The following is a 25,049-nucleotide window of genomic DNA, read 5'->3' on the forward strand; positions in this document are numbered from 1 at the left end:
TGCACACCTGGGCCTAATCAGCACCTTTCTTAGGGCTCTGGCCCAACATCCAGTTCCTGCCGGATCGTTAGCCATGAACAGTAGGTGTACTGTGTATCAGTTTAAGAGTATCTTGCGTGAGTTTTGTTATTTTGTACTTTGTTGAGTTTTGTGTTCTTACCTCCGTTTTTGTTCCACCTGCAGTCACACGTCCGGAACCTTCACTCCACCTCTGCCTGATGGTCGGCGGCTGCCGAGCCATCACTGGACCCAGACTGCACCCCCAACTACTCAACCACGCCGCCCGCTCTGTCCCTGGATTATACTGCACCTTTTTGTTGTATCCAATAAACCCTCACCTTCGTTCAACTCTCCTTGTCCTGGTCTGCTTTTGGGTTCTGGCTGAGGGAACTGTGACACAAAGGACATCCAGCCAACTTGACACAACTGTGGGAAGCATTGGAGTCAACTCAGTATTAGGAAGGTGTTCCTAATGTTTGGTATACTCAGTGTATATGCCTGATGAGCTTTGATTAACTATTGTGCCCCATCAGAACCCCAAATATTAGCTTGTTTTATGCCAATGTTTGTAAACAACATAAATGTAAACAAACACTGTACAGCCTCAAAACATGGTTAAAACTATTATTTTGATATCATGGATGGTCAGTCCTTGCATCCATAGCTCTGTCTATGAATTTGAGTGGTTACATTTCTCCAGGCCCAACCCTCAGCTTTTGCCAAAACAAAGGCGGGGCAACCACTTTGTTATTGTTACAATTAAGGATTCTAGCTTCAAATCATGACAGCCAACATTTTTCAGATAAATTCAAAGTCTCTCCTATGCAGGTCTCAGCTCAGGTGTCAAATCGTGACATTGTATATTTAGGGAACATTCTAATCTGCAATGTATTGTATTGAGGTTGATTTACATCATGATCTGGGTAATTGTTCAATGTGCTGCAGACCCAGATTAAGTATATTCATTTACTAAGAAAGCACTTTCAAAGGAGATTTGCCTTGACAATGCTTTTCAGCCCAGGAGTAGGCTTGTCCCATAATTCACTGCACCTGCACTATAATTTTAACTAACATCCATCAAAAAGTTGGCAAGACCTGTGTTTATAAAGCACTTATGAAAATCGCACCATATTGAAAATGACTGTAGATTTTGCACATGGGTGCTTCTTGAAAGTTTATCTGCGAAGTCATATCAGGTGTAATTCCAGCTATTTTATTTTAGCATTTTAAAAATAGAAATATGTCTTTCAAAATAGTTGTAGGGCTACAGTAGTCCACTTACTGTAAACGGTGAGGGTATCACTGTTTCTGAATTTAATCTCTGGTTAAAAATAGCTGCTGGCAAGTGTTTGGACCTGGGTGGGAGGCAATCTTGAGAACCCTAAAAAGGTCTCATAAGCTTAACAGTGTTAATATCACACAGGAAATAATTCACGTCAAATTCAACTACTGTTGCAGATAATGACAGTTAAGAGTGTCAGTTTGTAGAGAGAAAATAATTATTAGGAAATTGGTCAAACTAATTGAAGTAGGAGTGAGCAAATCACCTTCAAGAGAACTCTCCATTCAATTTATAAATTCGGTTGTCATCTTCTCGAAAACAGAAAATAGGTTAAAACACATTTTTATATGCCTATTACATTATTGACAAAATAAAAAATCACGAATCTTTTGCAAGGAAAAACAGTCTATCCAACAAATAACCTGTTGAAAAATCCTACAATAATATCGACGAAATGGACGCAAATATTTGTGTTAATTATTTGACCGTTTCAACAGCCACCTGCCCTCGTCAACTTTGACAGAAAGTGTTGAATGGGTCAGAAAATGTTGGTAAATGCTATATATAGTCATAAGTGCATCCATACATGGGGTGGTCGGGGAAAGCCATTCCTTGAGTGAGAGGGTAATATTTTTGTTACCATCAGCAAGTGCTTCCCAAGCGGCATCAGACTCGTCTGCTACCGCTTTGCGCTGTTTTAATCTCAAGGGGTAAGTCGCGTTTCTGTCTATTATTTTATCATTATTAAATTGACTGGGTCGTTATAAGTCCGACATTTTTATTTCAGGGGAACTTTATATTTCCAGTACATTAACGTTGATAATGGTCATATATGTTGTCATACATGTAGGCTAAGAGATTGACATATTTACATGTCTGGAGTTGTTTTGGGGATAGATAATTTGTCTCCAGTGAGGGATAAGGGGTTGTGTTGGAATTTATCTGTAGGCTGTTATACTTTCACTGTGCGCCAATGGCATGCCTTTGAATGAGGTCGCTGACCCTATTTTCTTGGGTGCTTCATTTTGGTTCATAGTAGAGGATGTAGGCTACCTAACTAATGATTGTATATACCTAAGACACATCCTGGAAATCTGGATAGTGTACTGTAAAGGGAGGGTACATACAAAGTTGAGTATTTAATTTATTTAGAGGCAGTTGAATAATTAATTTATTGATTGATTAGTATGTTGATGACCTGGCCAATTTATTTCCCAATGAGTATTGTCCTACATTCAGCCAAAGGTGCAGGCTACTAATTTTCTTCTGTAGCTTTTGACTATATTTCTCCAGTGCATTCACCTTCAGACTTCTTTCAGCTATTCATAGATGAGCTGTGCTCGCTGTAAGGTGAAACATTTAAGGGGCTGACCCCTGTTGATATGGTGGTATGTGGAGGCGACATTAATGGCCCCTGTTAAACCATAAAGTCATGCCTGAACATGTCATTTGTGGGATAAATATGATATAATTAGTATGCAAGGCAGAAAATGTGAAAGATAAATGATCTGGTAAAGTTTTTGGAGTTTATGGGAGAAATAATAACCATTGCATATCAGTCCTTTGACAGCCATTTTGTGAGGTCTTCAAAGGCAGAGATAGCCTGTGTGCCTATAAGTATGCACACTGCAGTTAGGCTATGTTGTCATTAATTATGTGAAAAGTTGATCATAATAGGGATATTCATGTCCTGAATTGCCTTCTACATGGATAGGACTAAGGCTTTGCAGATTCTCATCAAGCGTAGATAGTTGACAACTATAGTTGACAATAGCAGCGTGAAAGCGCTTAAGGGGAAGTCATTATTGTGTCTGATAATGCAAAAAACATTGATGTTAATGTTGAAAACCCCATTAACACAGCAAACAATCTCCAATGTCCAGTTGCATGTGAAGTAAAGGTAAACATATCCATTTCCTTTACCCCTCCCTCCTCCCTCTCCTACCTGGGATTGTGACCAGGTTTCTTTTGAAGTGTTCCAGCCATGGCTACCAAAGTCATGCATTTTAATCAGAAGAAGCATGTGAGCCACATCAGCCATCACAGCTCTCACACTACTAAGCATGTTGTCAAGGAGCAGTCTTCAAGGTAGGGGATTAGTGTTACTGCTCACCTGCAGCACTATAGAATGCTGTTTTTTTTTTGGCAATAGTAGCTGGAGTACAATAGTATGGATGTACATAGTGCTGGTGTAGAGGGAAGTGGAGTGGACAAGAGATGGTCTCCAACTTCAAATGTCCCCCACCCCATGCTGATGCTATGCGGCTTGTGGCAATGGATTTTGCCTTGTTTTAGGGTCGTATGGGTCATAGCAGCCCACTAGATGTGGCTTTAATGCTCCTTAGTAGCACTGCATCCTAAAGCTCAGACCACCACAACCCTTTGGTGGTTACGCCATCCGCTGTGCTTCAAACTGCATTTCCAAGGTTATAGGAGTCTGTGGTGAGGTGAAGTGGGGGTGGGCAAATGGAACTGTACCCAATGAAGCCTCAAACTCAGAATTTGTCACGCTGCAAGCAGAAGCCAAAGTATTGGGACCTATTGACCGGGTCATAGCAGGTCGTGACGTTGATGTTGTTATGCAACCCATGTCTTATGTCATAGACTAGTGTGCATGCCACTGCTTCACTGTGCCTGAAACATATGCTGAACCCTGTTCTAGACCCCAACCCATCAAGAAAAAACTATCCAGTTTCTGGACTCTTTACTAGTTATATTTGATAAGAAATTAAAGGGCAATTCTGCAACTTTTCAACCTCCTGTTCATCATTTCCAGCACCAAACCAGTGTCCATACAGTGGGGGAAAAAAATATTTAGTCAGTCACCAATTGTGCAAGTTCTCCCACTTAAAAAGATGAGAGAGGCCTGTCATTTTCATCATAGGTACACGTCAACTATGACAGACAAAAGGAGAAAAAAAATCCAGAAAATCACATTGTAGGATTTTTAATGAATTTATTTGCAAATTATGGTGGAAAATAAGTATTTGGTCAATAACAAAAGTTTCTCAATACTTTGTTATATACCCTTTGTTGGCAATGACACAGGTCAAACGTTTTCTGTAAGTCTTCACAAGGTTTTCACACACTGTTGCTGGTATTTTGGCCCATTCCTCCATGCAGATCTCCTCTAGAGCAGTGATGTTTTGGGGCTGTCGCTGGGCAACACAGACTTTCAACTCCCTCCAAAGATTTTCTATGGGGGTTGAGATCTGGAGACTGGCTAGGCCACTCCAGGACCTTGAAATGCTTCTTACGAAGCCACTCCTTCGTTGCCCGGGCGGTGTGTTTGGGATCATTGTCATGCTGAAAGACCCAGCCATGTTTCATCTTCAATGCCCTTGCTGATGGAAGGAGGTTTTCACTCAAAATCTCACGATACATGGCCCCATTCATTCTTTCCTTTACACGGATCAGTCGTCCTGGTCCCTTTGCAGAAAAAACAGCCCCAAAGCATGATGTTTCCACCCCCATGCTTCACAGTAGGTATGGTGTTCTTTGGATGCAACTCAGCATTCTTTGTCCTCCAAACACGACGAGTTGAGTTTTTACCAAAAAAGTTCTATTTTGGTTTCATCTGACCATATGACATTCTCCCAATCCTCTTCTGGATCATCCAAATGCACTCTAACAAACTTCAGACGGGCCTGGACATGTACTGGCTTAAGCAGGGGGACACGTCTGGCACTGCAGGATTTGAGTCCCTGGCGGCGTAGTGTGTTACTGATGGTAGGCTTTGTTACTTTGGTCCCAGCTCTCTGCAGATCATTCACTAGGTCCCCCCGTGTGGTTCTGGGATTTTTGCTCACCGTTCTTGTGATCATTTTGACCACACGGGGTGAGATCTTGCGTGGAGCCCCAGATCAAGGGAGATTATCAGTGGCCTTGTATGTCTTCCATTTCCTAATAATTGCTCCCACAGTTGATTTCTTCAAACCAAGCTGCTTACCTATTGCAGATTCAGTCTTCCCAGCCTGGTGCAGGTCTACAATTTTGTTTCTGGTGTCCTTTCACAGCTCTTTGGTCTTGGCCATAGTTGAGTTTGGAGTGTGACTGTTTGAGGTTGTGGACAGGTGTCTTTTATACTGATAACAAGTTCAAACAGGTGCCATTAATACAGGTAACGAGTGGAGGACAGAGGAGCCTCTTAAAGAAGAAGTTACATGTCTGTGAGAGCCAGAAATCTTGCTTGTTTGTAGGTGACCAAATACTTATTTTCCACCATAATTTGCAATAAATTCATAAAAAATCCTACAATGTGATTTTCTGGATTTTTTTCCCTCAATTTGTCTGTCATAGTTGACGTGTACCTATGATGAAAATTACAGGCCTCTCTCATCTTTTTAAGTGGGAGAACTTGCACAATTGGTGGCTGACTAAATACTTTTTTCCCCCACTGTATATGTGAAAACAGCACATTTCTATGATCTGTGGTTAAAAAGATAAGAAGAAAGGTACAGAAAACAATGGTTCTCTGTGACATCACAGGGTAGGATTTAAAGTACAAAACTGATTTTCTAAACCTGCAACGAGTTTCTAGCCCAAGGGAGGGTATTTTCTTTCTCCCCACGTCACCACGAATCTCATAGTGTTTGGAAATCACTGTTTTTAAAGGTTTAACTTTTGATGATATCATCGGGTAGACATTTTTAACTTTATATTTTTTTCTACAAAGCGTAGAAATGCGCCATTTTCACATAGGTTGACACTGGTATTGTGCTGGAGATATTGAAAATGAGGTTGAAAAGTTGTAGAGTTGACCATTATCTTTTGTCCAATACCTATGATCTCACTATCTAGGTGAAAACCACTTAATTAATTGCTTTATTAGCTTTTATGTCCCTTTAGTTTTTTTATATGAAATATATTCTGCAATTGTTTTTACATTTTAAAATCACAGTACCACCACAACAGTGCCGGCACTAAGTGTTTGTTTATCTTCCTGTTCTAATGACTCTAACGACCGCTCTCTCTCTCCACAGGAAATCAAGCTCTAGGTCAGTGAACCAGGTGCAGCAAACCCACGCCACGGAGGCTATGGCTGAACCAGCCTATACAGTGCCGGCGTTCAGGCAGAGGTGGGTCCAATAGGACAGTGTCTCCCAGCTACATTGGTCCAGTACAGAAACAACCCCTAGCCCTTACCCCTAGACACTTGTGTAGCTCTGAAACGATTGGATAGGTGTAAGCAATATGGCAAAATCTCCACCCAGCTAAGATTGAACTACTGCCATACCTATTAAATTATTTCAGGTCTACATGAAGTGCCTAGGGGAAGGGGCTAGGGGTTGTTTCTGGACAGGGCCGATATGTCATGCTGTTTTAGGTGTAAGGGAATATGAACCACAGTCAGAAACAAGCCGCAAGTTGTGGAACCCTGTTATACAGAATGTGTTGATTAGATGTTAATAACGGACCTATCTGACCTAATACTGGATAATATATTGAAGTGTTCGTCTGTTGTTTTTTAATAAAACACAGCACTGTATATTGTACCGGTATATCAATTATTATCTTTCCTGCTGTGGAATATGTGTGTAGGAGCGCCGATGAGATAGAGGAGTACCAGCGAGTGTCTAGTCATGTTGGGAAAGGACTGGCTTCAATTCAGAAGGAGCTCCACAGGATGAGAGTGGCCACAAAGACCCAAGTGGAGAATATTGCGATTAAGAGAGAGGTAATACACTGGATTGTGGAAGGATCATGTTATGTACAGTGCTGCTAAACCTGTGATTTGCAAGTACCCCAGTTAAATAGATATGTACTATTTGATAGCTTTTTGTCTATAGTTTATGTTATCCTATTTCTACCTGTACTAACCTTATCACTGCTGGAGGAAAGGTTCCCCCTAATTTGCTAATGCAACCTATGCCGCCTCTCCTCAGGTGCAGGAGATGATGCACAAGAAGGTGACGTTGAGTACAGAGACGGACAAAGCCCCTGACTTCCTGGTGGCTCTGAGGCCCCACACCGTGTGGGAGAAGACTCCTATCAAGCTGTTCTGCACTGTAGGCGGTCACCCCAGGCCTATTGTCAAATGGTTAGGAGCGCTTACCTCTTATTGGACTACTGTTGTACTTCATTATGTATTCGTTTCCATATTGTGTATGCATCTAGTAACTACTATGATTAGCCATGTAGTCTTTGAGATGTGACATGTTTTACCAACAACTTAGCAACTAATTACAGCCAATTTAGCGACATTTACCTACGATGGATTAGAATGCACTTTTAATTAGCATTTACCTGCAGTTGTGGTTGTAAACTGGTTATAATGACATCATATCAACCAGATTTGTCCTCTGGGACAGTACTTGGTTGGTCATCAACAATACTATTCGATCATGGAGACGTAGGCCTCATATGAGTGACTAGCCTCCATTATGGTGTCTATTGGAGACGTAGCTCTTTAGTGAGGTTTCCTCACTTTATTGGTTTCATTAGCACCATGTTAATGATCACATTAGCACCAATTACACCGTCTCTGCTTTAACAGCCAGCACCTTGGTCTTGTCTAATGCTAGAAATGTATATGCACATTTCAGTCTTTTTTTGGAAGGACTTCACAGATATTTAGGCTACATATTTTGTCTATGTTTACTGTCAACACGATCTCATTAGAATTTGTCAAAATAGTGATGTTTAACCATTGAAGTAATGTCAAATATACTAACATATTAGTTATGTCAATATTATGCCATATTAGTTATATGTCACACAGCAGATGTATTAAAAACACGTCAGTATAGAGAATTCCATCAATACTATGGTGTAAAAGAACCCACTTACTAACTTGATGCCTTGTATTTTCAGGTATAAGGGAGGGAAACCTGTTGACCCACTGAGTGCCCCAGGAAAGTACAAGATTGAGAGCAAGTATGGAGTACACAATCTGATTATTAGCAGGTACTGTACCTCACTCTATTTCGCTGTCTCTTTTCATGTTAATTGGTTTAATTTGACCAAGGTCAAGTTCGGGTTCATTTCAACTTGATTAAGGACATGAACCGAAATTCAATTCACATACTGTAGTTTTTGAAATCATTATCACATACATCAAATTGTGTTTCATTTCTTGAACTTACTGACGTCAAATGAAATTGTCACTTGCCTTGTTCTACTCTATGAACAGGTGTTGTTTTTCCACTTGTTGTCAGGCAGTACCCATTGTACCCCTTGGCTGTTCCCTGTTGCCAGTGAAAGTGAATGGCACCCCAGTGAAACTGAAGGGAGGAGGGGGTTGTTGCATTTCCTATTTAGTCTAAAGCCAGCTCCGCCTCTAAAGACAGCCTGCATGTCGCTGGCCCTCCCGGCTCTCATCTTCAAGACGCCTCAGCTGTTCATACCGAAGTGCTGACCTCCGTGTCATTCGATCCGTTCATTCGTCCTCCCCCCTCTCGCTCTCTGCACTGAATCTCTCCTGCGACGTCATTACGTTACTGGGTCAAAAAGGAGAACACCATTTAAGTTAGCCCTTCCCCACTCCTCCGCCCCAACACGCTCTCTTTCAAACGCCTTTCTTTTCCACCCTTAATCAATTAGTTGTCTTTGATAATATTTGAAGAGAAAGAGAGTGAGAGTGGAAAGAAACGGCCTGAGATCCATATCACCCCAGCTGGGAAAATGGAAAAAGGATCGTCTTTAAAATAGTACTTCCAGGGGGGAAGGTCACATTTCTCCTCTTCTATTCTCACCCTCGGTTTCTCCTTTGGAATGTCTCTCCTTACGATGTGCCGCCTTCTTAACGCCTTCTGCCGCTTCAGAACGTCGCCTTCTGTTCGATTGGCGCTCTCAAGCCATGAGATCACTTTCCAAAACGCAATGTCTCCTTCTACTCGTTAATGTCGTCAAACATTTGACTGGGATTAAAAGTCGTCCTTTAAAAGGAATGACGGTGAAGGGGAGGATGTTTTGATCAAAATACATTTCTTGGATTTTACCCAGTCCTGAGGTCATTTAACACAATGCCAATAAACCCCTATGACATTAACCGTTTTTAACAAATCAGCATTCAGGATTAGACCCACCCATTGTATAAACAGTGATAATGAACAACACAATACACATGTACCATTTATTTGAGCCAATGAAATCATAATATACTAATATCTAATTTCCTTCACTTTAGGTGTGTGGTGAGTGATACTGCTGAGTACAGCGCTGTGGCAACAAACTCCCATGGCTCAACTACCAGCAAGGCCTCTGTCACTGTCAAGAGTGAGTCTCTCTCTCTCTCTCCTCTCTTGCTTTCTCTCTCTCTTCCACTATCTCCTCCTCTCTCCTACCCTCTCTCACCCTCTCACCCTCTCTCTCTCTCTCTCTCTCTCTCTCTCTCTCTCTCTCTCTCTCTCTCTCTCTCTCTCTCTCTCTCTCTCTCTCTCTCTCTCTCTCTCTCTCTCTCTGTGTCATTTAAGTATTTGCACTAAAGTATTTGAAGTATTTGCACTGCTATGAAAAGTTCCCTCAAATGTCAATCTACAAAGCAACAAACACCCATAGCATATGAATCTGAATAAAGGTTTTCATTTTAGAAAATAATGTTCCTTCTTCCATTTCTAAGAAATATTTGTATTCCTCTTAGGACCAGCAGGAGGAGCCCATGGGTCCTGCCAGCTTGTTGGTCAAGGTGAGAGGAAAGAGTGGATTGAGGAGGAGGGTGGGTGGAGAACCAGCCCAGTGCTGCTGGAGTGGGGCCCAGACATGGCTGGCTTTGCTTGAGATCAGAGGCCACAAATATCAGTCTCTGTCTAAGTGGCCTGATAAGCACTAGAAACTATTGTGAGCATGACTTTGTGTTGTTCCGGCCCTGAGCCAGTCAACGAATGAAAACAAGGGGAGACTTCTATTCAACACACACTGAAGGACCTTACAATGTTACAATACAACAAACATTTACTGACACATCAACCATGATATTATTGGATTGTGCTAGGTTGGTTTGTTTATGTATCACACTGACAGTTCTTCATCCAGTGATGCATAATATATGTATGTATTATATACTCATATACAGTGCCTTCAGAATGTATTCAGACCCCTTGACTTTTTTCAAATTTTGTGACATTACAGTCTTAGTGTAAAAAGGATTACATTTATTTTTTTCCTCATCAATCTAACCACAATAACCCACAATGACAAAGCAAAAACAGGTTTTTAGAAATGTTCGCTAATTTATTAAAAATAAAAAACAGAAATAGCTTATTTACATAAGTATTCAGACTCTTTGCTATGAGACTCAACATTGAGCTCAGGTGCATCCTGTTTCCATTGATCATCCTTGAGATGTTTCTACAACTTGATTGGAGTCCACCTGTGGTAAATTCAATTGATTGGACATGATTTGGAAAGGTACTCACCTGTCTATATAAGGTCCCAAGTTGACAGTGCATGTCAGAGCAAAAAGCAAGCCATGAGGTCGAAGGAATTGTCCGTAGAGCTCCGAGACAGACGGAATTCCTCAGTAAAAGGCACATGACAGCCCGCTTGGAGTTTGCCAAATGGCACCTAAAGACTCAGACCATGAGAAACAAGATTCTCTGGTCTGATGAAACCAAGATTGAACTCTTTGGCCTGAATGCCAAGCGTCACGTCTGGAGGAAACCTGGCACCATCTCTACGGTGAAGCATAGCGGTGGCAGCATCTTTCTGTGGGGATGTTTTTCAGCGGCAGGGACGGGAGACTAGTCAGGATCGAGGGAAAGATGAACGGAGGAAAGTACAGAGAGATCCTTGATGAAAATCTGCTCCAGAGTGCTCAGGACCTGGGGCGAAGGTTCACCTTCCAATAGGACAACGACCCTAAGCACACAGCCAAGACAACGCAGGAGTGGCTTCGGGACAAGTCTATGAATGTCCTTGAGTGGCCCAGCCAGAGCCCGGACTTGAACCCAATCTAACATCTCTGGAGAGACCTGAAAATAGCTGTGCAGCAACGCTCCCCATCCAACCTGACAGAGTTTGAGAGGATCTGCAGAAAAAAATGGGAGAAACTCCCCAAATACAGGTGTGCCAAGCTTGTAGCGTCATACCCAAGAAGACTCGAGGCTGTAATCGCTGCCAAATGTGCTTCAACAAAGTACTGAGTTAAGGGTCTGGATACTTATGTAAATGTGATATTACAGGTTTTTTAAGGTTGTGGGTAAAAAAACAAAAAAATAAAAACCTCTTTTGATGTGTCATTATGGGGTATTGTGTGTAGATTGATGAAACAATTTAATCAATTTTAGAATAAGGCTGTAACGTAACAAAATGTGGAAAAAGTCAAGGGGTCTGAAAACTTTCCGAATGCGCTGTAGGTATATGTTGTTTTGGTTATCACAGATCATAGTAAGTACTGTAGGATATTATTGGTTTACTAATATATTAGCATGTGTTGTCCTTGTCTTCTCCTCAGTGCCCCACCTGACTGTGATTCACCACAGTAAGCTGGAGATCACCATGCTGGATAGGTTTGGAGTGTCGTTCGGAACAGAGGGAGGCTCCATCAGTCTGGTGTGTACCATGGTGGTGGTTCCCGACCTGCCCAACGTACCACCACTGGCCCAGTGGTACAGAGACGGTGAGCGAGTGAACATAACTCAATGGTGCATCATCACAGTACAGCACAACACAGGAGAGCCATACAGTACATTGTGTAAAAAGCACAGTGCATCTTAATTCACAGCACATCTCAATACAGCGCAGCCCATCAGATTACAGTATGACATAGAAAGAAGCAACAGTTTTTGTACACATTCTACAGATGCTATCCATGTTCTTAGGGTCAACTCTCAACAACAACGAACTACTAGATAAAGTGTTGTTATTCCGTCTCTGTTGTTGATCAGATAAACTGCTGAAGGCAGGGAAGTTGGCTGAGATTAAGGTTGGTGGGGGCGCTGCCACTTTGACTTTGCCCCACCTGGCCAAGGATGATGAGGGTCTGTACACCCTCCGCATGTGGACGAAGGACGGCACCACCGAGCACAGCGCCTATCTGTTTGTGAAAGGTAAAGTCATATGGACTTATAATTAAATGATAATATTATAATTTCACAATAAAGCAGCATACACTCTTAGATAAAAAGGTGCTATCTAGAACCTTTTAAGGGTTCTTCGGCTGTCCCCATAGGAGAACCCTTTGAAGAACCCTTTTTGGTTGCAGGTAGAACCATTTTTGGGTTCCAGGTAGAACCCTTTTGGGTTCCATTTAGAACCCTTTGTACACCTGGAACCGAAAGCGGTTCTACCTGGAACCAAAAATGGTTCTCGAATGGGGAAGAACCCTTTTGGAACCCTTTTTTCTAAGAGTGTAGAAACAACATATTTATATTAGAGAAATACTATTTCATGTTATACATTAGAAAGGAAAGAATGTTTACTATAATGCTATACATTAGAAACAATACCAGGTTTGAGGTTTATTGTTAAGAAACATGTAGTGATAAATGACACAGTTCCCACGGGCCCTTTAAACTTCAGGCCTACTCAACACAAATATATGCTCTAGGCATAGCATTTTACATACTGTATTCAGTTTGTAATTCCATACATATTTGCATGTGTTAACCCAAGTAACTTATACAGTATTCCCACTTTGTCTCCTTATTCCCACCTTGTTTCCTTCATCGCTTCCTTATTCCCCAGATGCTGCTCGCTCTGTGGCTGGAGCACCTGGTGCACCAATCAGCGTCAAGGCGTTTGACATCAACTCGGACTACGTCCTGGTTGCCTGGAAACCCCCCAACACCACCAACGAGTCTGCCATCACTGGATACTTTGTGGACAAGTCAGTTTGAGTAATTTAGGACATTATGTTAGACTCTCCCGTACAGAATCTCCAACATATGTCAATAAAAGCAGATTTGATTGTAGTTATTAGAAGATGTAAAATATATACAGGATGGCCATTGAGAGTGTATGATAGTGGAATGATTGTTAGAAACATGGTTTTTCACGATCACATGATGTTTCACATCTAATCTGGTAGAGCAATTGATTTTGTGAAGCTACCGGATCTTACAGAGCCAAGCAAAGTCTTGTGACAAAGGCATGCAAATTAGATTTATAGATAAATGACTGATGGAATTACAAACATCTGCAGTATTGCTGACCTAGTATATTCTCATTGTTGATGTCCGTTCAGTACAGCACTTCCACACATCACTACATTCTATGGTTTATGATGTAATTCCCTCTCCTCCTGTACAGACGTGAGTCTGGTAGTGCTACCTGGTCCCAGTGTAACGACGCCCCAGTGCAGATCTGTAAATACCCTGTGCACGGCCTGAGCGTGGGTCACGCCTACCACTTCCGGGTCAGGGCTGTCAACAGTGCCGGTATCAGCAGACCATCTCGCGAGTCTGACAAGGTGACTGCCCTGGACCCAGCTGAGAGAGAAAGACTGCAAGGTACATAACCACACACACTCATGATTTCTACTTGAGTGCATACTCAAAGGAAACGTTTGTATCGATATTTTTGGTGGAATATCAGCCAGCAGATGCACCTTTGTGTCATAAATGGCCTTTCTGTTTTTTCCTCTGTTGTAACAGTGATTAAACTGGATGGGAAACATGAAATAGTGATTAAAGATGATGACCTGGAAGGTAAAGTATGCCAGCAATGGTAACGGACCAAAATATTGTGTTCAGTCTATTCTATTCCTCTCATCTATTAAACAAAAACACTGGATAACAAATTAACCTTCCACACAGCATTAAAATCGACATATCCATAACTTTCCATAACTGACCAATATCCATCAAAGCAAATACCTGTTAAATATATTGTATCGGCAAAGGCCCTTACAATATACAATACTACACACATGAATATATGTACACATAAATACATGTGTTCTCAGTACCTTAAAGGAGAAGGATTTCTCCCCTGAGTATCTCATCATTATTAATCAATAAACCCTCGCGCTTCCTGCTCACCTCCAGCTTTTCGATTGGACTTTGGAATTGACATAGTAACAATTCTAATGATAGTAGTCATATTAATTTCTAAACATTTGTTCATAATAAGAATGAATAAAAACTAATTTTCTAAGCAACTTAATTGACACCACTGGGCATCATAATAAATAGGCAACTAAACAGCCAGCTTTTTAAACGTAGATTTAACATGGGTAGATGACATTTATTTTCCTTATTCCTTATACCCTTCATCTTTCATATCCTAACGTCATCCTTGCGTTGTATAATGTTTAACCCATTATCTAACTCTTGATGCTAACGTTGTAACTAAAACGATCTAAACTAACCCCAAATGTAATTCCATAATAATCAATACTAAATTAACCCCAAATGTACTTATTAATGATCAAATAATGATGAAGGATTATGAAGTATTGTTCAATGCCATTCAATCCCAATGTAGGTTACGTTACATTGCCGGGGGAGCCTACAGATGTGCATGCCTCAGAGATATTCAAATCATATATCGTGCTGAGCTGGAAACCCCCCAGCCCTCGTGGACGGGCACCACTGTGGTACCTCATTGAGAAGGTGTGTGTGGCTGCTCCATTCCCTTTCCCATCTATGTAGATCACTCAGTACAGGAACTGTAATAGATTAGACAGTCCATTTATCTTTTCACAACTTCCAATCTGTCTAAAGTGCAGTAAGAGTTTTGAAAGATTGAAGAAATAACAGCTGGCAGGTAGCTAAAGGCATTTTACTAATGAGATGAGTGATTCAATGACGTTGTAGAAGGCTTTACCTTTCATTTGCCCTCCCGTCCCAAATATCCGCTAGTCCATGGCAGGCACTGGGGCTTGGCAGAGGATCAACACAGCAGTGAAACTGCAGTCCCCTCGCTACCCCGTTTTCGATATGGAAGCCGGGAAAAAATACCAGTTCCGTGTGTATTCAGAGAACTTGTACGGAGCCAGCGAGGCCTCTGAGCCTACAGATCCCATCGAAAAGGTGGATGAGCATGGTAAGAGTGGGGTTTAGCACACACACACACACACACACACAGAGACGGGTACACACACACACATACACACACACACACACACACACACGGAGATGGGTACACACACAGACGGGTACACATACACACATACACACACACACAGACGGGTACCCACACGCACACACACATACACGGAGACGTGTACACACACACAGACGGGTACACACACACACATACACACACAAAATGCATTTACAAACAGTGACAGTCAAGGAATCCTTCCAATTCTAATTTGATAAATGAGACTCTGTTTAACATATGTTTCAGGCAGTGAGCGGCCTGTTGGTATGTACAATGTGAAGCCCAACGTTTATCCCTTATTTTAAGCGCACTGAGATTTATGTCATGTGACTATCACACTCCTGTAATGTCACAATCACAAATCGGTCTTTCACCCCTGTTCGTATTTTGGAGAAACTAACTACGAAGGATGATGGGCATGATTAAGTCACATCAAATCCGACAGTATCCTCACCCTAACGTCACAATCCCAAAATACGTTTCGTCCCCACAATATCCATGATTGATAATGGTACCCTCTTGTCTGACACGAACTCCCTACATGAAAGATGCATGACATCATGTATCACAACTGTTAAGAATGCCTCTGTCACCCCTTGCTGAAGGTATGTGTTGTAGAATATAGTCCACAGGTTTACAGAGTGGTTATTGTGTTCATTGTTCTTTATTCTTATGGATCTCCTCATAACATCGCACCAAGATATCACGTCACATCGGGTATGTTATGCATAATGAGAAATGCATTATTTTTCCCATCTTGAATGAAGGTGTTTATAAATGATGACGATCATTTATTTGAAGATTTATTTTGAAGATATGTGTGTATTCCTAACTCCTAAGCACTTATACTCACTTACTGTGTAGTAATGATGCATCAATTCAGTATCTCCAGTCCCCAACATGCATGAGTTTTGCCTGTGTAGGTGTTCCCTCCGCTCCTGGTCAGGTGGTTGCCACCAGGAACACCAAGTCCTCTGTGTTCGTGCAGTGGGACCCCCCCAAACACCCCAACCACCTCATGGGCTACTACATAGATGCCTCTGTGGTGGGATCCAAGGCCTGGGCCCCATGCAACCACAAGCCCTACAAGCACACCAGGTAGCCATTTAAACATATACATTTGTCTACTAGTTATATATTCAAACTACTGCAATGATTTTAATAATATATATATTATTAATGGAGATGGGACAGTGAATGTAGTGTGACAGTCCTCTGTCCTTCTTGAGAATAATCTAGAAATAAAATCCTTGCAAACGAGCCACTGATTTGGCAAAATCCTGTCACCTATATATTGTCCAGGTCTTAGAGTCAGCAATACTACCTTCAATTCAAGACGTATAGATGATCATGTTTAATTCCCCTGTTTTAGGTTTGTGGTCCATGGACTGACCCCGGGGGAGACCTATGTGTTCCGTGTCCAGGCTGTCAACGTCTATGGCCTCAGTGATGAGTCCCAGGAATCTACTCCTATTGCTGTGGAGCCCGCCCTCAGTAAGTATCAATAGAATATTGGCGTATAAGAAACGCAGGATTGCAATCAATTAATACAATTGTATTTATCAAGCCATTTTTACACCAACAGTTGTCAAAGTGCTTTACAGTAACCTGAACTAGACCCCCAAAGAGCAAGCAGTATTCCCTTACTATCAATACTTAACTTTGACTATTTTCCTTTGTCCAATGCTAAATATGAGAGAGGGGAGTGGAGTATGGTATGTATTGAGTTGTTCTGTTATCTAGGGGTGTTTTAATGCACAGTTCTGCTCCTGAACAGGTTCACCACCAGACTTATTCACTGTCCCTTCCCCCACTTTTGCTGTATCTGTGCACTGAACTCTTGTCAGAGTGCTTTATGTGCCACTTTTGATAATTCCGTGAATTTTAACATCAATTTTACATGATGGAAAGGTATTCTGAATTTACCTGTGTGACTCTGTGCCACAGCGACACCCAGTGCACCTCATGGCATCACCATGCTGAGCTGTGACGGAGCCTCCATGATCATTGCCTGGAAGAGCCCCAAGCACTGCGGTGGCTCCAAGATCAACGCCTACTACGTCGACAAGCGTGATGCAGACAGCCTGGCCTGGAAGGAGGTCAACTCTGCCCCCACCAAGACCAGGACCTACACGGTATGTCACGTGGTGTCAGAAGTGGGATCTGATTAGGATAAATAGGTTTGGTTCTTCATACTTAATGGTTTAATAACTACATTGTTGATAGTGTGAACAGTATGTACTCTTCCATCTGCATCTAAATAATAGATTAGATCTCTAATAAAACTGCCATTCAAAATCAATAGCAAATATGTAGCTACTTGTAGCAACACTGTTGAAAATATTGGATATATTTGGATCCCTGTCTCATTACTGTTCCCTTCTCTTTAGGTTGACGGTCTGACGGAGGGAACCTTCTACGAGTTTAAGGTCCAGGCTGGGAACCTGGCAGGTGTGGGCGTGCCCTCTGCTCCCAGCACTCCTCTGAAGTGTGAGGCCTGGACTACAGCAGTACCAGGTAAAGCAAAGGAACCATCTTATTATGAGTATTTTTTATCATTAGTATCGTGGTACTGTATCATGTCCCTGTTACTTATTAAATTTTTAATTAAGTTGTTTTAATTTGAATATTGTTCCAGTTACGGGCAGTGAGATTGTGCAAAGTTACTGTTTGACCTTTGACCTTTAGGTCCCGCTTATGACTTGGCCTTCAGTGAGGTCAGAGGTGACTCCCTGGTCATCCTGTGGAAGGCCCCTGTCTACACTGGCGCCAGTGCCGTCACTGGATACATCGTGGAGATGGCCAAGAAGGGCCATCACTACCACCCCCTGAATGAAGAGGCTATTGGCCACCGTTATCTGCAGGTAAACAGCCAACTACAGGATGTAGGCCTGCAGACATGAGCACACAGGACATGATGGTTCAGATCATCTCTGCAGAGTTTGTAAATTGACTCTTAACTTGTAATATGTGTGTGTGGGTAAAACTCAAATATTTAGCTTGAATCATATTTTGGTATAGAAAGGTTCATTAAGTGTCATGTTGTGCTCATGTAACTCAAGTTAGGATTCAGTCTATAATAAACAATGTAATGTTCATTGCGATGTTTAATTGATGTAATGATTTGTTGGCGCTGTATAGGTGACTGGTCTGGAGGCAGGAGCAGAGTATACATTCAAAGTGAAGGCTGTCAACGCTGAGGGAGTAGGAAAGGCCTCCCAGACGTCTGAGCCAGTGGTTGCCAAGGCTCTGCCAGGTAATAACACTTATGTGACAGCTATATGACACCTATACGACAACTGTATGACATATACTGTATATGACAACTTCAGTCTGATATAGCATGTTGGATTTGTGTGAGTGATTTGTGTTTGAACCGTTTTGGTATAGGAACATATGGCATACACTCCTCCATTGGTTTTGAGTAGGATTTTCATTAGTTTTTGGTTTGAACAGTTTTGCTAATGCATAATATGTAATATTTCCTCTCTACCGCTCAGCAATAAAGGTTATTATTTTGTCTGTTTTCTTGTGTTAAGGCACCCAGGAGATCCAGTGTGGAGTGGATGAGGACACTGGTGATATTTACCTGTCATTCGAGGCCTGTGAGATTTCTGAGACCTCCAGCTTTGCTTGGTCTAAGAACTACAAAGAAATCGGTGACTGTCCAAGAGTTGCCATAGAAACTAAGGGCAAACAGTAAGTGTGTTTTTATGTCTTTATTGACCACACAACCATACTAAATACTTTTGTCAACATCATTTGTTTCAACATTTATTTCTTTTCCAGCTCTAAGCTGACTTTTGTCAACCCAGACGTGAGTGATTTGGGTGCGTTCTCTGTGGTTGTGACTGACACTGATGGAGTTTCTGCTAGCCACACCGTGACAGAGGATGGTAGGTTTAGATACGCCCCTAGATTCAGATTAAAAAATATAGATATGTTTCTTGTTGAAATGTATACCTATATTCTTCATTCTTGAATTGATCTTGCAGCCCTGAACACCATGCTGGAACTCAGCTATAACATCAGACATCCAAGTGAGTATTATGCTTCAATATGCATCTTTGTCAGGCATGAAGTGTCACATAGGAATCTTCTCACAATACCACAACAAATATCCCTTGAGAATTGATCCTTTTTTTGTTTGTTTCTTCGTCCAGTTGTCCCACTGAAGCACCAACTGAACTATGAGGTTCTAGAGAAGGGCCACGTGCGTTTCTGGCTGCAGTGCCTCAAGATGTCACCCGCCGTCACCTATAGGTTCATTGTCAACGACAAGGAGGTCACCAGCAGTGATGTAGGTGCCAAACCGACAACCTCAAACATTGCTTTTTAATCAAGGAAAAGAAAGGAATGTTATGTAGGACAGTTAACAAAACAACAGAAAAAAAATTAATGATGACTTTTTCTGTACTCTGAATTTCGCTGATGAATTCAATTCAATAATATTTTATTTATCCCACAAGGGGCAATTATGCAGTGTGAATATACATAACAAATAACATGAGACACAATCACATGAAACATTGAAACATAAAGGTAATAGTTATTAAGAATCATGCATGATGTAATTATGGTATCTATTTTGTATGTTCCGCAGAGCCACAAGATCAGCCATGACGTGAACACCGGGGTGATCCAGATGACAGTGGATCACTTCTCCAAGGCCAGCGAGGCCACCTACACTGTCCAGATCCATGACGGCAGAGCCAAGAACCAGAGCTCTCTGGTCCTGGTGGGAGATGGTGAGAGGGGATTTAATATACAGTACGTCAGACTTTGGTTCAAATACTATTTGAAATGATTTCAAATACTTTATCTGGGCTTGATTGAGTTTCCTGGCGCAATAGAACCAATAGAATAGCCAATAAAAACCACAAACCCCGCCCATCTGGCAATCCAGGTAGACTAAAGCAAACACTAAAATGATTTGACAGATTTCAAATAGTATTTGAACCAAAGTCTGATATGCATATGATAATAGTAAGCATTTTCTTCTTTACCATAAAGTTACGGTGCTGGAGTGTAAGAGGTTGGGTATTAGGTTCAGTAGTGACATTGTTGTGTTCTATTCTCAGTGTTCAAGGCAGCCTTGAAGGAGGCTGAGTTCCAGAGGTCAGAGCACATCAGGAAACAAGGTATTCTATCCTAGTACACAGATGATTGATGGCACATATTTGATCGATAGTATGAAAGTTTATGTTTAATTTTTCAACAAGAAAGTGAAGACTTTGTTGTCTTGATATCATACATTAGTAATCATCTGGTCTGTTAGTTTTATTTTCAACATTTCACATTGTGCTGTAGATACAGTTTGTACTGGTCCCGTGTGGCTCAGTTGGTAAAGCATGGCACTTGCAACGCCAGGGTTGTGGGTTCGATTCCCATGGGGGATCAGTATGAAAAATGTATGCACTCACTACTGTAAGTTGCTCTGGATAAGAGTGTCTGCTAAATGGCTAAAATGTACTTTATATTGTGATAATAGTTTTCAAAATGAAATATTTCTCATCATGTTTAGGTCCCCACTTTGCTGAGTACCTTTCCTACCATGTGGATGACGACTGTACTGTTCTGCTCGTCTGCAAGGTAACAAACACGTTTTCTTGGACTTGTTATTGTGGTTACAGATATCTATTTACTTCAGGTTGAAACTGTGTATACATTTGTAATCATTGGGGCTTTGCAGTTTACACGTTAAATTGTTGGGAGCATATATTGGGTGTGGGACTTTCTGTATTTGTGGGACAGATTGTATTCTGTATGTGTTTGTGTCTCAGGTTGCCAATGTGAAGAAAGAGACTGTGTTCCACTGGTTCAAGGATGACGAGGAGATCGTTCTGGAGACCCCTCCTAACGTGATGTCTGGATCTGTTGCTCTCCCCATCTCCTTGGTAACTACTGCTGTAAACCTTGAAAGCAATGACTGTACAAGGAATACAACTGCTCAAGGGAACTCCGGGTTTTTTTGCAGACATTTTCTTATATGAATATTGACCCTATTTTTCCATTTACCATAGTATCGTTTTTTTTTTTGAAGTTGACGATAGTATCTAAAATATTGCCAAATTTTTCTGATTTTGTAATATAATCTCAGTAAATAGTACCTTTTTTCTTCAGTTCTCCAGAAAAGACCAGGGCCATTACAAAGCTAAACTCAGTGACGACAGAGGGAAAGACACTTCTGTCTTTGACATTTCTGGCCAAGGTAAATTCCTACTCCAGGATATCTATGATCTATAATCTGATTATTTATACAATATAATTTCCTTTATCAGGACCTATTGAAAATGAATTCCTCTTTCTACAAATCTTCTGTTTTCGTTTTGCAGTGTTTGACGATATTATCAACGCCATTGCTTACATTGCTGGTATGTACTTTGTATCAAAACACTTGCTTGGAAAAATATTGATGCATTGTTGTGGTTGTGAAGTTACTTAGTATTGTTGTGAAGGTACTTAGTGTTGGTGTGGTTGTGAAGGTACTTAGTGTTGGTGTGGTTGTGAAGGTACTTAGTGTTGGTGTGGATGTGAAGTCTTTGCCTCTCTTTTTCCTGTCAGGGTCTTCTGCCTCTGAGCTGGTGCTTCAGTGTACCCCAGAGGGCATCAGGCTCCAGTGCTACATGAAGTACTACACAGAGGAGATCAGGACTGCCTGGTTGCACAAGTACGCACATCTCATCATCTACATCACACTAAGCAAGGCCGGTTACACAGTATGCAGCCATTTTGGAGATGAGATTTGAAGGCATACTTTGACCTATGTCAATCAGTGGATGTTTCTAGATACTATTTTTATGTTTCAATGGATTTAAGTTTAGACTGTAGGGTAGATTTGTCTGTTGGTCTTGCCTCAACTTAAAGTATCCATCCTTTAAATATAACTGTGGAATGACCGAAATGCAGGGTTTTAATTTAGACTAATAAACCTGACCATATCCGTTTAGGGATAGCAAGATCTCGTCGTCTGAGAAGATGAGGATCGCCGGCACAGCTGAGATGGCCTGGATGCAGATCAGGGATCCATCAGAGAAGGAAAAGGGACACTACTCCATCCAGATAATGGATGCCACCAAGTCCCACACTCGCTCTTTCGACCTCTCCGGACAAGGTTAGCATTGCGAGAGAAAAAATCCCAACCGGAAAAACAATGTCACAACGTTGAAATGATGTCATTACAACCAGAAGTTTTGCCCACTAGGATTGTTTTAAATTGCACTTAACTTGTCTTTATAGAGGATGTCTTATCATGTCAACCATGTCAATTTGTCTTTTTGTAGCATATACCGATGCATATGAGGAGTACCTGAGACTCAAGTAAGACACTTATTGCTGTGCTGTTGTTGTTTGTCGTTCAAATTATTATTATAAAAATATATATATTGGCAAAATACAACACAAAAATAACAATCACAGTATTAAACGTTCCAAAGGTTTTATAAGGCAAGAATTTGTCCTCATCGTATACACACTGCCAAATGTTTTGGTAATACACCAAGTCCTTGATTTATAACAATGTCATTATTTTGTTATTTTATCTTTCAGGGCTGCAGCCTTTGCTGAGAAGAGTGAGTATACTATATTTACACAGTACATATTAGCCTAGTGATAACGTGACAACAAGTACTAATTGACTGTCCTAATCCTCAGACCGTGGTAGAGTGGTTGGTGGTCTGCCAGATGTGGTCACCATTATGGAGCAGAAGGTGGGATATTCTATGCACTCTGAACAAACGTTATATCATGATGACATATGTTTGTATAAGATTGTGATTGTATTGAAAACACATGGACTCTCGTTGAGAATTGAGTGCATATTCAAGAGATCTATCTCGCTGACCTCGATCTCTCTGACCTCTGAACTCTCACTCTCTCCTCTCCACCTCCCTCTGTCCACCTTCAGACCCTGAGCCTGACCTGCACAGTCTGGGGTGACCCCAGTCCAGAGGTCACCTGGTTCAAGAATGAAAATGAGGTAGTCTCCACTGAGCATGCCAAGATTACGCTTGAGGCCAATAAATTCGCCAGCCTCACCATCACCGCCGTCACATCCGAGGACTCCGGCAAGTACAGCATCAACGTACGGAACAAATATGGCGGCGAGTTCGTGGAGATCACCGTGAGCGTCTACAAGCAAGGCGAGAGCCCCCCCGAGCCCAAAATGGGAGGGAGAGGAGCCACACCTGCACCCCTGGCCTCCAAGACCCCTACCCCTGCCCAAACCCCCATCCCCCAGACCCCCACCCCGTCCCTAAAGTCCCCCACCCCAACCGCCAAATCCCCAACCCCCACCCCTACGTCCCCAACCCCCCCTCGGCGTATGAAGTCCCCCAGCCCAGCCAGATCTCTCAAGTCACCAACCCCCCCTAGAAAGTAACCAGGGATATTGATGCCTGAGAAAGATTGAGGCATTTAGTGCTACTGATTAATAGCATGAGTTGGGTGAAACCAGAAGCTGTTACGTGAAGGTGTCCATTTTAGTTGTCATATGTCATATAGCTGGTCACTGAGCTTTAACAGGCAAGAAAATTTGAAAAAAAGAAATGACCAGAGTAGATGTTAGTCATAAGTGTTAATCATAAAAAAGCTGCACCTTCCATTATACTGTACTGTATAATGGAATGTCTGCAGACCTGGGATCAGCCTGCCTAGAGTGCCAGGTGGGCGGGATTTGCCATTGCAACAGACAAGCTTAATCAAGCACAGCTTAAGTATTTGAAATTATTTCATATAGTATTTGAGCCCAAGTCTGAATGTCTGTGTCCATTTCTCTGTTGATGGTGAATGGATGTCAGAGAGTGCAGACGGCAGACACACAGCCAGTGCCGTCCGCACTGCAGTCGCTATGCCAGAGAAGTTAAGTTTGTCTGCACCGTGTTGCGTTTCCCCATTTGCTTTGTGTTAGCAATAAACCTCATTTATCACCTTCTCTCTGTTGTCTTTTCCTGTCATTCTATCTTTTTATTTCCCTCACTTGTCTACTCTCACTTCTTAATTGTCTTTCGTTTAAGGAGGGACCTTTTAGTCATTTAGCAGTAACTTTAGAGGATACGGACTTCTGTATGGCACAAGATCCTTTTGGTATTCTCCTCAAAGATGTATTAAGGACATGTTAAATATTATAAATATTATACATTGATATAAATGTACACTCCACAGAAGAGATCATATTTGAGGCAACAACGCTACCTATAAAGAAAATGACTACTGTAAGTGTTTCCTTTCATTACATTTACATTACATTTTAGTCATTTAGCAGACGCTCTTATCCAGAGCGACTTACAGTTAGTGAATACATATTTTTTTATACTGGCCCCCCGTGGGAATCGAACCCACAACCCTGGCGTTGCAAACGCCATGCTCTATCAACTGAGCTACATCCCTGCCGGCCATTCCCTCCCCTACCCTGGACGACGCTGGGCCAATTGTGCGCCGCCCATGAGTCTCCCGGGCGCGGCCGGCGGCGACAGAGCCTCACCCAAACAAGATACTACTAGCCTTCTTCCAAACCTCTGAAGGGAGGGACTCTCATGTGATGTGTTTTGTCAGAGCAGTGAATGGGGTGAATATTGCAGCAGGTTTTATCTATTAAGAAGAAAAAAACTACAATCCACACCCATCATTGACTGCTCACCTTTTTACTTCAGCCATACGACAGAGGTGCCGGTCGGGTTGACTTGCTGGCTGTGATTCTCAATGTTCAACTGACTGGACAATTTAACACATTCAATTGGATTTTAAAAGCTGAAAGAGCTGGCTATCATTGCTGACCATGAAG

General features: G+C 41.8%; 1 protein-coding gene across 4 annotated transcripts; it reads left to right on the forward strand.

Annotated features, from left to right (window-relative positions):
- Positions 1–1,822: 1,822 nt before the first annotated feature.
- On the forward strand, positions 1,823–24,200 carry LOC121566100 (myomesin-2). 4 transcript variants are annotated; one of them, XM_045217920.1, is made up of 38 exons: positions 1,907–1,992; positions 3,244–3,370; positions 6,265–6,360; positions 6,824–6,959; positions 7,168–7,322; positions 8,096–8,188; positions 9,411–9,499; positions 9,864–9,908; positions 11,676–11,840; positions 12,109–12,270; positions 12,908–13,049; positions 13,472–13,671; positions 13,816–13,869; positions 14,648–14,775; positions 15,025–15,208; positions 16,192–16,366; positions 16,641–16,762; positions 16,966–16,983; positions 17,216–17,403; positions 17,659–17,785; positions 17,957–18,132; positions 18,410–18,524; positions 18,808–18,967; positions 19,058–19,164; positions 19,264–19,308; positions 19,432–19,568; positions 19,872–20,016; positions 20,350–20,409; positions 20,793–20,860; positions 21,052–21,165; positions 21,392–21,479; positions 21,604–21,642; positions 21,833–21,938; positions 22,219–22,382; positions 22,552–22,588; positions 22,817–22,839; positions 22,922–22,977; positions 23,175–24,200. In XM_045217920.1, the coding sequence occupies exons 2-38, from the start codon at positions 3,267–3,269 to the stop codon at positions 23,646–23,648; spliced, it is 4,497 nt and encodes a 1,498-aa protein (XP_045073855.1). In that variant the 5' UTR covers positions 1,907–1,992; positions 3,244–3,266; the 3' UTR covers positions 23,649–24,200. The 4 variants fall into 4 exon arrangements, with proteins under 4 accessions (XP_045073853.1, XP_045073854.1, XP_045073856.1 ...); XM_045217918.1 differs by lacking the exon at positions 3,244–3,370 and having other exon boundaries at positions 1,823–1,992; XM_045217919.1 differs by lacking the exons at positions 3,244–3,370; positions 16,966–16,983 and having other exon boundaries at positions 1,823–1,992.
- Positions 24,201–25,049: the final 849 nt, after the last annotated feature.

The sequence above is a fragment of the Coregonus clupeaformis genome, unplaced genomic scaffold, assembly GCF_020615455.1.
Source record: "Coregonus clupeaformis isolate EN_2021a unplaced genomic scaffold, ASM2061545v1 scaf1271, whole genome shotgun sequence".
NCBI classification, from domain to species: Eukaryota; Metazoa; Chordata; class Actinopteri; order Salmoniformes; family Salmonidae; genus Coregonus; species Coregonus clupeaformis.

Coding starts and splice junctions, on each gene's coding strand:
- LOC121566100 (XM_045217918.1), top strand. CDS start 1,838: ATGCTATATATAGTCATAAGTGCATCCATACATGGGGTGGTCGGGGAA. Junction 13,870..14,647: donor TAAAGATGATGACCTGGAAG/GTAAAGTATGCC, acceptor ATCCCAATGTAG/GTTACGTTACATTGCCGGGG. Junction 20,410..20,792: donor AGAGCACATCAGGAAACAAG/GTATTCTATCCT, acceptor CATCATGTTTAG/GTCCCCACTTTGCTGAGTAC.